Source organism: Phacochoerus africanus, chromosome 11 (genome assembly GCF_016906955.1).
Source record: "Phacochoerus africanus isolate WHEZ1 chromosome 11, ROS_Pafr_v1, whole genome shotgun sequence".
NCBI classification, from domain to species: domain Eukaryota; kingdom Metazoa; phylum Chordata; class Mammalia; order Artiodactyla; family Suidae; genus Phacochoerus; species Phacochoerus africanus.
This window is the reverse complement of record NC_062554.1, coordinates 88910059-88924239: the sequence shown is the minus strand read 5'-3', so window position 1 is coordinate 88924239 and position 14181 is coordinate 88910059. Positions and strand designations below refer to the sequence as shown.

General features: G+C 33.8%; 1 protein-coding gene across 1 annotated transcript in view; it reads right to left on the bottom strand.

The window, feature by feature from the left end:
- ABCB5 (ATP binding cassette subfamily B member 5) overlaps positions 1 to 14181 on the bottom strand; it is a 120108-nt gene that overhangs the window by 80348 nt on the left and 25579 nt on the right. Inside the window, exons 6-14 of the mRNA XM_047754395.1 lie at positions 13041 to 13232; positions 12784 to 12955; positions 10134 to 10258; positions 9876 to 10053; positions 8441 to 8554; positions 8038 to 8148; positions 5528 to 5653; positions 4056 to 4259; positions 78 to 248 (exon numbers count right to left, since the gene is read on the bottom strand). Coding sequence (XP_047610351.1) covers positions 78 to 248; positions 4056 to 4259; positions 5528 to 5653; positions 8038 to 8148; positions 8441 to 8554; positions 9876 to 10053; positions 10134 to 10258; positions 12784 to 12955; positions 13041 to 13232 — 1393 coding nt within the window. The remainder of the gene's footprint in view (positions 1 to 77; positions 249 to 4055; positions 4260 to 5527; positions 5654 to 8037; positions 8149 to 8440; positions 8555 to 9875; positions 10054 to 10133; positions 10259 to 12783; positions 12956 to 13040; positions 13233 to 14181) is intronic.

Below are 14181 nucleotides of genomic sequence, written 5' to 3'. Positions count from 1 at the left end.
TGTAGCCATACTTTCTTGTATTTAAAAGCAATGAGAAACCAGGAATATGAAAATAATAAATAAATCTGTTTATTTACCTTCTCCAGTGCAGCTTGAACTACTGATTCACTTTCTGTGTCTAGGGCAGATGTAGCCTCATCTAAGATCAGAATCTTTGGGTTTCGAATTAAAGCTCGAGCAATCGCAATTCTCTGTTTTTGTCCTCCACTCATTTGAGCTCCTTTTTCCCCTACCAACGTATTAAATTTCTAATAAAAACAGGAAAGAGCACAAAAACAGAATGTCAGAAGATCAGAAAAAGAAATGGCAATCACAGTTGTGATTTTTAAAATTTTATTGGAGTTTAGTTGACTTACAATGTTGTATTAGTGTCAGCTGTACAGCAAAGTGAATATTATACACACACATATATATCCACCCCTTTTCAGATTCTTTTCTCATAAAGGTTATTACAGAGTAGATTTCCTTGTGCTATACAGTAGGTCTTTGTTACTTATCTAGTTATATATAGAATATGTGTAAATTAATCCCAATCTCCTAATTTACACGATTGTATTTTAATGCCAGCTTAATCACCACTTCAGTGTGACTGGTATTGACCTATGATTTGTTCTTTGTAAAATAAACAGCTATTGCAAAAAAGAATCTAGGAGTTCCCACTGTGGCACAGTAGATTAATGACCTGCTTGTCTCTGTGGCATTGCCAGTTCGATTACTGGCCTGGTGCAAAAGGTTGAGGATCTGGCATTGCCACAGTTGTGATGCAGTTCACAGATGTGGCTCATATTTCATTCCTGTTCCGGGAACTTCCATGTGCTTCGAGTGCAGCTAAAAAAAAGAAAAAAAGAGAATCTAGGGAAGAAAAATTTGGCTAGGACCAAAAAAAAAATGAGAACACAGGATAATTAAAGATTTTAAGGAAGATTAATATTAATTTGAACATTTTTCAAAGTTTTAAAGATATTTTTAGAATGCATTGGTATTTTTTTATTTTTTATTTTGTCTTTTGTCCTTTTAGGGCAGCACCTGCAGCATATGGAGGCTCCCAGGCTAAGAGTCTAATCAGAGCTACAGCTGCCAGCCTATGCCAGAGACACAGCAATGTGGCATCCAAGCTGCATGTGCGACCTACACCACAGCTCACAGCAACGCCAGATCCTTAACCCACTGAGCAAAGCCGGGGATCGAACCTGCAACCTCATGGTTCCTAGTCGGATTCTAACCACTGAGCCACGAGGGGAACACCGGTATTTTTATTTTTTAAATTATTTATTTACTAAACTTTTTGGCCGCTTCTCTAGCATGTGGAAGTTCTCAGGCTAGGGATGGAACTCAAGTGACCTGAGGTGAGGCAGTGACAGTGCCATTGGGAACTCCCATGCATTGGTATTTTTAAAAGAAACATTGTAGTACAACTACTTAACTATTATTTGAAATTTTTATTACCAATTTAATATATTATTTGCAATTTCCTTCCTAATATTCTGAAAAATATTCTGAAAAAATTACTGCAAAAACTAACTCCTTTCACAAAACTTTTTTAAATCTTGGGAGACTTTTTAGGACTTTGTTTTGTATATGCATCTTTAGCAAAGTCAATATGATTAGATATTTGAGGTTGGAGGAAATTTCCAGAATTAATGAAGCATAATTAATAATATTCTGTTGGCTAAGTTTCTGATACAAAGTTCATTTCTTCAAGGATTTAAGTTTAAATACTCTTACTAAAACTTTTAACCTTTTTTTTTTTTTTTTGTCTTTTTAGCTATTTCTTGGGCCATATGCTGTGTCTCTGGCATAGGCTGGCGGCTGTAGCTCTGATTAGACTCCTAGCCTGGGAGCCTCCATATGCTGCAGGTGCTGCCCTAAAAGGACAAAAGACAAAATAAAAAATAAAAAAATACCAATGCATTCTAAAAATATCTTTAAAACTTTGAAAAATGGTATGTTGAAGAGACTCTAAATTCTGTTTTCTTCTAAAGAAAATGTTGATTTTTGTCCTAGTAGCCAATTCAAATATTGACTAATTATCTTGAACTGTATAATCTTGATTTCATGCTTTGTTGGGGTGAATGTGTAGAATGTCTCAGAACTTGGCAGCACCCAACATCCAAGTTCTGTCTCCTTTGGTGATCTTGGTTTTCGGATTTGTTAGAGCAGGTCTAGAATCAGCCTTACTTGAAGGTGTGGTCTTTACTCCTAAGGTGTGACTTTTTTGGTCTATCAGCTATGTGCCTGCTATTTATTTATTTTTTTTAAAGGCATTAATGTGATCTCTCTACTCTGGCTGGGCTGTGTTTTCAACATCTCCACCACATCGCTTGACTTCTAGTATTTCTATTCTACTTTCAGCTTCGTCGTAGCTGCTCTCTGGTAAATAATAGGTAATCTTATCCTCAGAGAGGGATTCCCAAGAGATGTCTGCATGGACTTTTGCCCCTCACTTTATGTCCTCAGCCTTCTCATTGCCTCTCCAGTTGCTTAAACTGCCCTGGAATTTTATCTCTGTATTTCAGCTCAGTGGGCCTGCCATGTTCTGTATGGATTCCATTTTACAGATGTCAGATATTTGTTGCCAGGCACCATGTTGAGATTCATGGACTTTCTCCATGAGTTTCCTTTCTCTCAGGAATCAAAGAGAGATTATCCGATACTTGGAAATGACTGTTCTATGCCTCATATATTATAGCCAGTTTTGTGGCTGTTTATGTGAAAAGGCTAGCAAGTATCAATTAATCCTAATATAGTAAGTTAAAAATATATGTATGTCATAGAAGGAGTAATGGTATTTATTTTTGAGCATAACTTACCCTAAATTTTCACTTATATGAATTAACTCCTTCTGGAACTTTTATTTATTATTATGCTTATTCTTATTTCTCTGGTTAACCATGGCTGTGGAATTTGGTTTCCATCATAATAAACCAGAATCTTTAATTTGTTCTTTGGATTGTATCTTTAGGATTTACTATTAGATTTATAGCAAGGAACATCTTTGTGTAAATATTGGACTTTTAGTAAAAGCAAGTCATAACTTATAGTAAATGATTTAAGAGGCACCAGAAAACTCCCTAATTTCAAGTGGGAAACTGAAGATCATTGATATTTTGAGGAAAGGAAATTACTGAAAGTGTTGAAGGGTCAAAGAAAGGAAGTTTCCATTTTCCCAAACCACAAGGCAAAGAATGACCTTAAAACCTTAATGTTTGCTGTCCCAAATATGACCCTAAATAATGGGGATAGGAGATAATGGCTGGCATAACTAAAGTTTTTATGAAAAAGAGAAAACAAAACAAACAAAATATTATTACCCATGTAGTACAGTTTGTAAAATATATCCATTAAAGCAAACTATTTTTGTTAGTGTCGCCTTCTGGGATGGTGTAATTTTATCTGTATTTTAATTTCAAATCTCATCCTTTCATATTTCACAAGGTGCTCCCACAACAATTTTGGATGACAGAGATAAAGAAATACTTTGAGAAATATAAATAAATATTTTTATAGCTCTCCATCAATTTCAAATACCTGTTAGGATCTTATATGTCCTAATAGAAAAAAACAGGTTATTGTACCTATTTCCAACTATAATTTCACATTTTATCCTATATCAGCTCCATGTACTTCTAAAAACAATGATATTTTTTCTTTTGCCTTATCACAGAACTGATGTGAACATTGTGTATGACATTCCCACTCTTAGCCACAAGATGGCCTTGCAAATCAACATTTTACAGATAGATCATTTCTCAGCTTGGACTGAGAAATGATTTTGTCTCATATTTCTTTGTTATATTTTAACATATCCTTAATTTTTTTCTTTTCCATTTGCAGTGAGAATCAGTAAGAAATAAATAGATTAAAAATTGAGCTTTTAATGATGTACTTCTTTCATTTGTTACCATGCTCTCTCTTTTATAGATGTTTCATCTAGGACAATGCAAAAATTAATCATACTCCCCCTACTCTATAGAAGTTATCGTCTTATTATCTTATTTTGTAATATTTCAGGCTTTAGCTCTAAGCTAAGAACACAGGTCAGACAGTATACTTACTTTGGGAAACTCCATTATAAAATCATAAGCATTTGCTTCCTTTGCTGCATTCTCAATGTCTTCATCAGTCACACTATCTCGTCCATATTTAATATTGTTATTAATTGTGGTCCCAAACAAAACAGGCTCTTGGCTGACCACTCCAAAATGTTCTCGATAATGCTGCACATTTAAAGTTCTGATGTCCTTACCATCTACTGTGATCTGCCAATCCAAAGGAATAAATCATTCTGTGATGCCTTTTACTACAATGGGTTTAGAGTCTTTTTTACTAGTCCAAAACAAAACTGAGAAGCAGGTTTTGTCAGGAATCAAAGACTGACTATATTTTTATAAAATATTTATAGCATGTATATTGCAAACAGACTCTTCCTCATAGATGAGACCTAATAAAACCTGAAAAAAAATTGACTTAAAATCTTGGTAAACTACCTTAACATCTTTACTCTAAGATCCACAAATCAGGGGTTATGAAAATATATACTCTAGGAGCCACAAATGTCATAAGGTAGATCCAAGTAAAAAACTTCAGTTTTGTTACTTTAAGACTGATGTGACCTTTGCATTTTTTTCTAGGAATTATCCTTCCTTCTGCTCAACACCTTACTCCTTTGCAAAAGGTAAAAGTGTATTCTATTCACTGTCGTAAATAATAAATGAATACTGTCTTCATAGATAGTACCAATACCCATTACCCAAACATATTCTAATGATAGAAGCCAAGATTCGATAATTATAACACTAGTATTTCTTACCAACAACTATTCTGCCTGGGCATAGGTTTTCTATGCAACTGATTTATATATGGAATGTTTATCCAATAATTTATTTATGCAATATTAGCATGGATACATGAGTCTAGTTTATTCCAAATGAAGACTTAAGAAGTCAAGCTGAAGTTTTAGAAGAGTAGATTAAAAAAAAAATAACAGTTAAAAATCTGAATAGAAGCATTAAGAATTATGCTTCTGTGACTATCATAGTCTTGTTCTCTATGCCATTTACAAGGGTGAGAAAGTTAATTGCAACATATGGATGACAGAAGAAATGAGAGTGCTATTTTCTACAGTTATATCTTTTGGGGATTTTTTTTTGAGAAACAAATTCTTGCTAAGTTCTGGGTACTACAAATTACTATGTTATTTTACAGTATTTATTACCTTCTAACATATACAATTTACTTACTTTTTGATTGTCTGTCTCTCCTAATTAGAATGTAAACCTGATGAGGGCAAAGAGGTTTTTATGCTTTGTTCATCAATGTATTTCCAGTATCTAGGACAATGTCTGGTGCATAGTAGGTGCTTAATAAGTATTTGTTGAGTAAATAGTCAGGAAAGAAAACGATATGGCTTCTTTCCCAGCTCCAGTATTAAAAATTAAAAGTCTATTTAGCTATGAGTTCTCTGCAGTAGATGGCATTTCCAAATCTCTTCATGTAAACTATGAAAGATCTTGCAAGATGCACTTACAAAGCCGTCATCAGGATCATATAACCTCTGCAGAAGCTGGACTGCTGTACTCTTTCCACTGCCACTGGGTCCAACCAAGGCTACTGTCTCTCCAGACTTAATTTTGAGACTCAGGCCTTTCAGAATCTATTGGAATGTATGGGAAAAAATTCCATAAAACTAGGATAAATAATACTATGATTTACATACTTTCAGAAATTTAATGGATAATTATAAACAAGACAAATTTGTCTCTGGCACTTAAAAAACAAATTAGATCTTATTATGTTTGTTTCATAAAATATGTGTGTAATAATAACCTACATAATTTTAGAAACTAATAGTAAAAAAACTCTAACCACCTCTCTATATGAAAAGGAGATTACATTAACAGTACTCACAGACTATGGAGTTCCTATTGCAGCTCAATGGGTTATGATCCTGACTAGCATCCATGAGGATGTGGCTTTGGTCCCTGGCCTCGCTCAGTGGGTTAAGGATCCAGCACTGCCGTGAACTGTGGTGCAGGTCATAGATGGGGCTCTTATCTGGCATTGCTGTGGCTGTGGTATAGACCTGTAGCTCCAACTCCAATTCAACCCCTAGCCTGGGAACTTTCATATGCTGCAGCAATGGCCCTAAAAAAAAAAAAAAAAGCATTCATAGACTATTAACTAGCCACAGTAAACTTTTTTTTTCACATTTTCAAATGAAATACTTTTTGTGAATTTAATGACTACCAAAGTTACAAAAGTTTTATCTTCTAACTTGTAAAAACTGAATGAATCCTTCCACATATCTCTGTTAGCTATTTAAGAAAGTTCTTTCTTAGAATTTATTTGACATTATCACAAAACATATTCCAAAATAAAACAATCAGCAGACTTTTTAGGGATTCCCATGAATGGGATTTCACCACTAAAAACCTTCCTTTTCTAGCTGTGTATCTCACAGGGACATTTCAACTTGTGGAGAGTACTTTAAAAATTTTCTCAATAACTGGGGAATGCTACTAGCATTTAGTGTCCCATGGATCTGCAATATAAGAGGAACCTCACAAATAATTTACCTGCCAAAATGACAACAATGATTCTGTTGAGAAACTCTCATCTATCCTTGCTTGCATTTGCCCTAAACGTGGTAATATTCCCTTGGGTTCTTTCACTTTGATCTTCTCATTCATAAAGAAGTAGTCTTTAAAAAAGACAAACATAAAACCTTCAAAGGGCCAAGCAGAGAAGAATTCTCTAAAGGAGGTAAGAAACTGGGGACTCCCAGTGGGAGTACCTCCTCTCCCACCTGTACTTTTACTCTAGAATTGGCTTTGTTCTTTCTTTGGAATAATCTGTGTTTTATTTATTTAAACTAGGTGGACTTTTGGAGGGTAATTATTCATTTTTCAGTTTAATAAAAGAGGCTGTGTTTCAAATGTTATTTTAAAAAATAGTCCTTTAAAACCCAGGAAGCACTTTACCATGCAACATCAGTGCATGCAAAATCAGTGTGTTATTCTCCAGGAAGCCAACCCAAATGCAGTTGCAAAATGGAGTTAAAGTGCTCTATTTATGTTAAGAAAAATGAAAAAAGACAACACTATTCCAGTAATGGTAATTAAGTAACAAAACTTTTTTAAAAAACAAAGGGCTTTAAAAAGAGGATTTCAAACAAAGACTTAAGAGAATAATAAGGAAGCAAGAGTAGATAGATCTTTTTTGATGAAATTATGCAGGGGATATTTGGACACTTTAAAAGACATTAAAGGTTGATGGCACTAGTAACTTTACCAATTTCACTTAAAATCATGTCATCTTTTTTTTACAAAACAGTTATTTTATTAGAAATTACTCTTTGCAATCTTTAACACTACCTACATTTTTTTGATAAATACACTAATAAGTAGGAAGACAATAAAAGAGGGAAGCAGTTTTTTTTATAAGAACTTGTCAAAGGCTGAATGATAGAGGGAAAAGGATGCATTTTATACTGAGTGTGTTTGCATGTGTGCACATGTATGCATGCTTGTGTATGTGTGTCTGTGTGTGTGTACAAAAGTGAGAGAGAAAGAAACTGAAGCAAAGATGCCCAAGAAAATGGAGAAGGGAAAGACACAACATGTGCACAATTCCCCAGTTTGTACTCTTTAGAAAGTTAAAATGAACTATCTATGCTGAGTGGGAAAACATCCAGACCACCAATGGGGGGCATCAGCAACCCAAGACACCTGTGATGTGCTCCCAAACCAGAGCAAAGACATCCCTGGGAGATGAAAATGTTTTATTCAGTTGAATATAGATAAGAAGCTGCAAAATATAACTAGCTCTTTCAGAGTTATTTGCCCATTACCGAGCTATCTTTCCTTCTTTCCTTTTTCTCATTCTGTCTCTGTCCCTTTCTCTCTCTCTCTCTCTTCAAGTCTCTAAGTAGAATAGCCAATCTTGGTCAAACTGATCCTCAGTCTCATAAGAGGAGATCCTAGCCAGTTGACAATAATATTAGAGAACCATACATTTCTATAACTAAATTTTACCTACCTTGACAGATGGTCTTGATGGATAACTGAAAGAAACATTTTTAAATTCCACAGTTCCTTCTATGCATTCCAATTTGCAGCCTGTTGTTGAAAAGTTATCTATAGTAGGTTTCTTAGAAAAAAAAAGATGACATTATAAATCCTCAAGAAACTAAGGTGACACTTTGTGTATCCTAAAAATAGTTTCAAGATGGGTTTTCTTTTACTATGTTTCTCTTTCTGCTTTAGATATGTATTCAGATATGAAGATTTCAATAAAACACAATCTCCTTGTAGAAGATTTGAAACAATCTCTCTTTCTATAGCCAATTGGCCAAGGTGGATTTTGCCCATCTTTTTGTTTTAGTGAAATGAGTGTTCCTGCATTTTGGTTTCCTATCTTTCAAAGCAATTAGAAGTCTTACCTTATCAATAATGTGGAAAATATTAAAGGCAGCTCCTCTGGCTATAGCGAAGCTTTCAAAGTTAGGGGCTGCTGCTCCAATGCAATAACTACTATGGATTACACTAAAAAAAACCTACAGGAATTAAAAAAAAAGATTTATCCTTATGTAAGAGGAACAACAGAATAAAGTGTGCACTTGGTTGAGACTCAGAGATATTAGAGAAATTAGGTAGGAAAAGGAAGGAAAGATGTCTCCAAATATAAAGGAAATATTAGCTGAGTGAAATGCAGTTTGCCTTTTCCTAATGTACGATAACTTCTAATTGTTCCATCATCTTGATGTTATAACCTGTTGGGAAGCTAAGAAGAAAAATCTGCTTACTGAGGAGTGCTGGTAATACATGAACCATGAGGGGTGAGGAGGTGAGCTGTACTCTTCTCCATTCTAATTAACTTCTTAACTTTCAAGAGAAAGATGTTATAGATTTCACTATCTTAGAAACACTGGACTAATTTTTTGTAAACTCTTCTTAATTATTTTATTAGTGTTTCCCTTTCCATTTTCAGATACACACATCTCTGCAAAAAGTCAAATAAGTAAAGTATCCTACAAGCTAAATACTATTTTCTCTATCTTATAGATGAGGAAGCTAAAGCTTAGCAAGTTATTTACCTACAGTCACACATAATGTGAGGAGGAAAGATGTGCTAAACATTCCTCATGCTCAATTTTCATTTATTAGAAATAAATGAATAGCTTAAAATCTTAAAAATGAAAGTCTCAAGTTCAAAAGATGACTTTAGTTGACAGAAGAAAAACCCCAACTATGTAGAATAGAAAGGCCAAATGAGAACTGAAGTAGAGAGAGCAGATCAATTTAGTTCAACAAGACAAATGGTTCTTAATCCTGAGCTGATTTGTTTATTGTTGAAACTTGGGAGGATAAGTGAATAAATAATAATTTAATGTGTAACCCTTAAAAGTTAAAAAACCCCCTAAATTATGATTTAGACAGAGCTGTATAGAGTCTGTTTTTAACATTACCATATACTGATAGGACAGAGGAAGAGAGTCTAATCTACAGAATATTTACAGAAGACATTTAGCAAGGTGAATGTAGGGTACCATTTTATTTCAGCAAGATTAAAAAGAAGTCTCACTAGAGATTGGTCTTTTTGACTACCAGACTAAGAAAACTCTGTTTCTCAGTAGAAAATTCAATTATGAGTCTTCTAAAAGCTTTTAGCAGATGCTAAAACACCCTAGATAAGTAAATCCTACCAATGCATAACTATAATTTAAAGGTATATACAAACCATTTGAAGTAAATAAATATTTGTTTATTGAGAATATCCACCTTTAAATAACCATCATACAAAGATAAATTTTTAATTTACTCTAGGCAAGAACAGATTATCTAGGCTAGTTACCTTTGTTCTCAAACAAGACTTACAGCAAGAACAGTTCCGATGGTATAATCAGGTTCTCCACTGAGAATTAAGAAGGTTCCATACCAAAAAGCAAGTCCATATGTTCCATTCATAAAGAAGTACACAGCACCAAGAGACAGTTTTGAAGCTATAGCTTTTTTAATGCCAACATCCTTTGCATCTTTTAGATTCTGTGTATACCTTAGAAAGACACAACACAATGTAATAGCCTTGAGAGAAACTAAAACTAAACCCTTATTGTCAAAATTAAAGGAGCAGACCTTTGAATTTCTTTCTCTTGGGCCCCAAAGGCTATGACTGTTCGGATTGATGACAAGACTTCCTCTGCTACAGCCCCAGCTTTGGAATAGGCATTTAGTTCCTTACTGGACAATGAGATGACAATCTGTAATAATAATGATCAAAGTTAACCAAAGAATAGTAGTAATAATGAGCAGAGAATTTAATTCAGTAGAAACTAGAAGAGTAAAATTTTACTATTGAAAAGGTACTTATCACTTATTCTAACCCCGTAAGTTTTCAAATGAAGAAGCCAATGATCACAGATACTGACTTTTTAAAGTCTCACAGTAGTGAATGAGCTTAGCTTAACATAATGCAGAGTCTAAATCTCTATTTTTCCTTCTAGTAGAGCTTCACTGTTTTCTCTCTACATTTTTAAAAACTTTGATAATAAGTATCTATATTAACACAATTTGGAAAAGGATATTAGGGACATAGTTCTTATGTGTACAAAAGAAATCAGTGATCCTGATTTCACTCGATTTGATTTGTTACTACGTAAAAAACAAAACTTCCAGAGGGTATGAATCACAGGGTTGTGTCAGGAAGAGGAATATGATCCTGCCTATGTCTGGGGCGTGACTCCTTAAACTTTTAGTGCATAATGCAGCCTGCCTAGATTTTCAGAGAGAGGAGAGAGAGAAAGAGAGAGAGGGAGAGAGAGGAAGAGAGAGGAAACTATCACTCTTGGTGATACTAAGCAGGATTAACTGATTTCTAAAAAAATTTTAATTAAAGTGTGACTTTTTCTCTATTATACACCTCAATTACTATTTCTTTAATCAGTAAAGTACTTAATTTAGTAATCCGCACAACATTTTAATGAAAGGGAGCAGGAAAATTGTCCTCAGAGTTGTGAGTCTGTAACTACTAATTGCTCACATAACAAATCTATCCACTTTCAAAATACATTCCCATAATTGGAGTTGATTTTAGTAAGACATGCTCAGATTTTGCTAAAGCAGAAAGTAGTATAAACTAAGTAATACCCATTATTTACTAAATTCACTTAATAAATACAGCTATTTCTATTTAAAGTACCACTGAGGGGAAGCTGCATGTACAAAAAGCCTTGGAAATAGACAGTATTCAATAAATATTTGCCCAGCTGAACTGAACTGAAAGAAATTAGAAACCATCTAGCCTGGCTTCTTTAGTCATTTGGATAATTTTGACTTTTACTTGCTTCCTAGTCACAATCAGTTAATAACAGAAGCAGACCTTAGTTTCCCTATTGCTATTCTTTTTAAACTCATTGTCCACTTTATTTCTTGGTCAGTTAAGGTTCTCATTTTAGTAACATACTGTGTGGTTAATTTTCCTACTGAGGGAGTCCTCATTTCAAATAAGCTGGGGATGAAGATTTTGAAAAGGGTTACAAGGTCAACAGTAGAAGTCACACTAAATAAAGATCTGTTGTCTGAAACACCCAAGTCTATCATTAAGGAATTATTCAAACTTAGAATATTTTTGTTGCTGAAAATTCTTGGTTGGTTGCATTTGTATATTGTTAGCAAATAAACTCCATGAATTTGACAGCTTTGGCTTTCATAAAGATCAATTAGCTTTGAAAAATTTAAAACTGAAAAAGCCCCCCAAAACAAACAAACAAAAACTCATCTCTCAAGAGTAAACTGTGCCTCTGATCTAGAAAATGGATATACACATTGGTAGAATTGACAAGGACTTTATTTGGAGAGAGATATTAGGGATATACTGGTTGCTTTTTGCATTTCACAAAGAGATATGGTTTCAAAACCAGGCTATCAATATCTTGTAAAGAGATTAATATTTATATTCATAGCATAACAGTGCTAAAAATGTAATTTTTAAAATTAAAAAAAAAATTTAAAATAAAAAAAAATGAAACAGGGAGTTATTGCTGTGGTACAGCAGAAATGAAACTGACTAGTATCCATGAGGATGCGGGTTCTATCCTTGGCCTTGTTCAATGGGTCAGGGATCTGGGATTGCTGTGAACTGCGGTATAGGCCAGCAGCTGTAGCTCTGATTTGACCCCTAGCCTTGGGAACCTCCATATGCTCTGGGTGAGGCCCTGAAAAGCAAAAAAAACCCCAAAAACCAAAAATCAAAAAACAAAACCTGAAACAGATTTACATAATACATAAAATATATATTAGCAGACATTTTAAATGGTAATTCAGAGCCTTATAACAACAGAAACTTGAAACGGCTGACATAAAAAATAATGGTTAAGTGTTTACTGTTTGAGGATTTTCTCATTCTGTTCTAGAGAAATGAATTGAAACACATTTATCTGGTAATTTGGAACACATAATAAGGCTTTTTCAGCATTCAGTGTATAATGCCATAATGCCTTAATGCCTTATCAATGCTCTCATTTGAAATTACATTGGCTGTAAATGACAAAGAATTTTTTTTAATGTTTTTAGGATATTAAAATCATACCTCATTGTAGCCAAATAATTTGAAGAGAGAAAGGTGATAAATGATGAAAAAATAAAAACTATTTGTGGCCTAAGATATTCCTTTCTAGTATAGGATACAGAAAATAAATAGAAATGCCCTTTTTTTGGACAAACTCAGTAAAATAATCTAGTTCACATTCCTGCTTTCAGTCAACACCGCATCAGCCATCTTGCCTACCCTAGAAAACATGGCAGCTGAAGCAATTATAAGAGGCGATGTGGACAGAGTAACCAGGGTGAGTTTCCAGCCCTTCGCCAAACCAATCACCAGGCCAATAGAAAAAGTAGACATGTTCTGAAACAACAGAGCAATCTTGTCTCCAATACCATCATTGATTTTGTTGATGTCTCTGAAACAAGTAAATAAATTCAGTTAAGTTATTTATATGTTATATATGAGAACAAAGTTGATAAACTGCACATCCATCCTCTTACTCAGTCATGCGAGTATTAAGTTCACCGATGTCACAACTGTCAAACCAGCTGATATCCTGAGCCAAAATTGAATGAAAAAACTGTTTTCGAATTCTCTTGGTCTGTCGTGCTGCAGTCATAACCCAAAAGGAAATCTGCATGTAGCCAAAAACCAAGGCAGAAATTCCTATTGCAACATAATAAAGGGTCAACCTAGAAAAAAGATTATTGGAAATTTAGTGAGACCGCATCACAACTTTTTTCCCTTATTACCAAAAAAATGAAATGTATCATAATATTTGATTAAGATAATTTGTGCTAGAACCTATAAGATAACAACAACAAAAAAACCCCACAAAAAACAAAGAACAGCATGAGAAAGAGTGAAGTACACTGATGTAGGAATCTAGGTTTCTCTTGTAAGACATCTAGAGTATGTCTCTCATATTATTAGCAAAAATTAGTTTTCTAAAACATATTTGCTATTTATATCTTCTTTCCATAGTTTGATGTTAGAAAACATTACACTGAAGTTATTTATAATAGCTGTATGTAGAACAGGAGGGTAAAAAACGATAGTAGTCAAAATCATTTTATAAAATATTTTAAATATATACATACCATTAAATCCCAAATTCAACTTAAGGAATTTACTCTAAGGAAGTATGTACAAAGATTAATCTAGATAAATGTTCACTGTGGCATTAATTATAAGACATAAAACTGAAAACATTCAAAATATCTAACAGTAGGTAGGAGACCAGATAAAAAATGCAGTCATTTCACACATAAATCTGTGGAATGCAGCAAAATCAGTATGAAGGTGAAGTTTATAGCAGACCTATAAACAAGAAAAATCTCAAACAATCTAACTTAACACCTGAAGGAACTAGAAAAACAAATGAAGTCCAAAGGCAATAGAAGGAAGGAAATACTAAAAATCAAAGCAGAAAAAAATGAAATAGAGACTAAAAAGACAATAGAAAAGATCAATGAAATAAGAGCTGGTTCTTGGAAAAGATAAAATTGACAAATCTTTAGTTAGATTCACTAAGAAAAAAGAGAGGAGACTCAGATAAACAAAATCAGAAACAAAAAAGGAGAAATTAGAACAGATAACACAGAAATACAAATGATTATAAGAGACTATTATGAGCAGCTA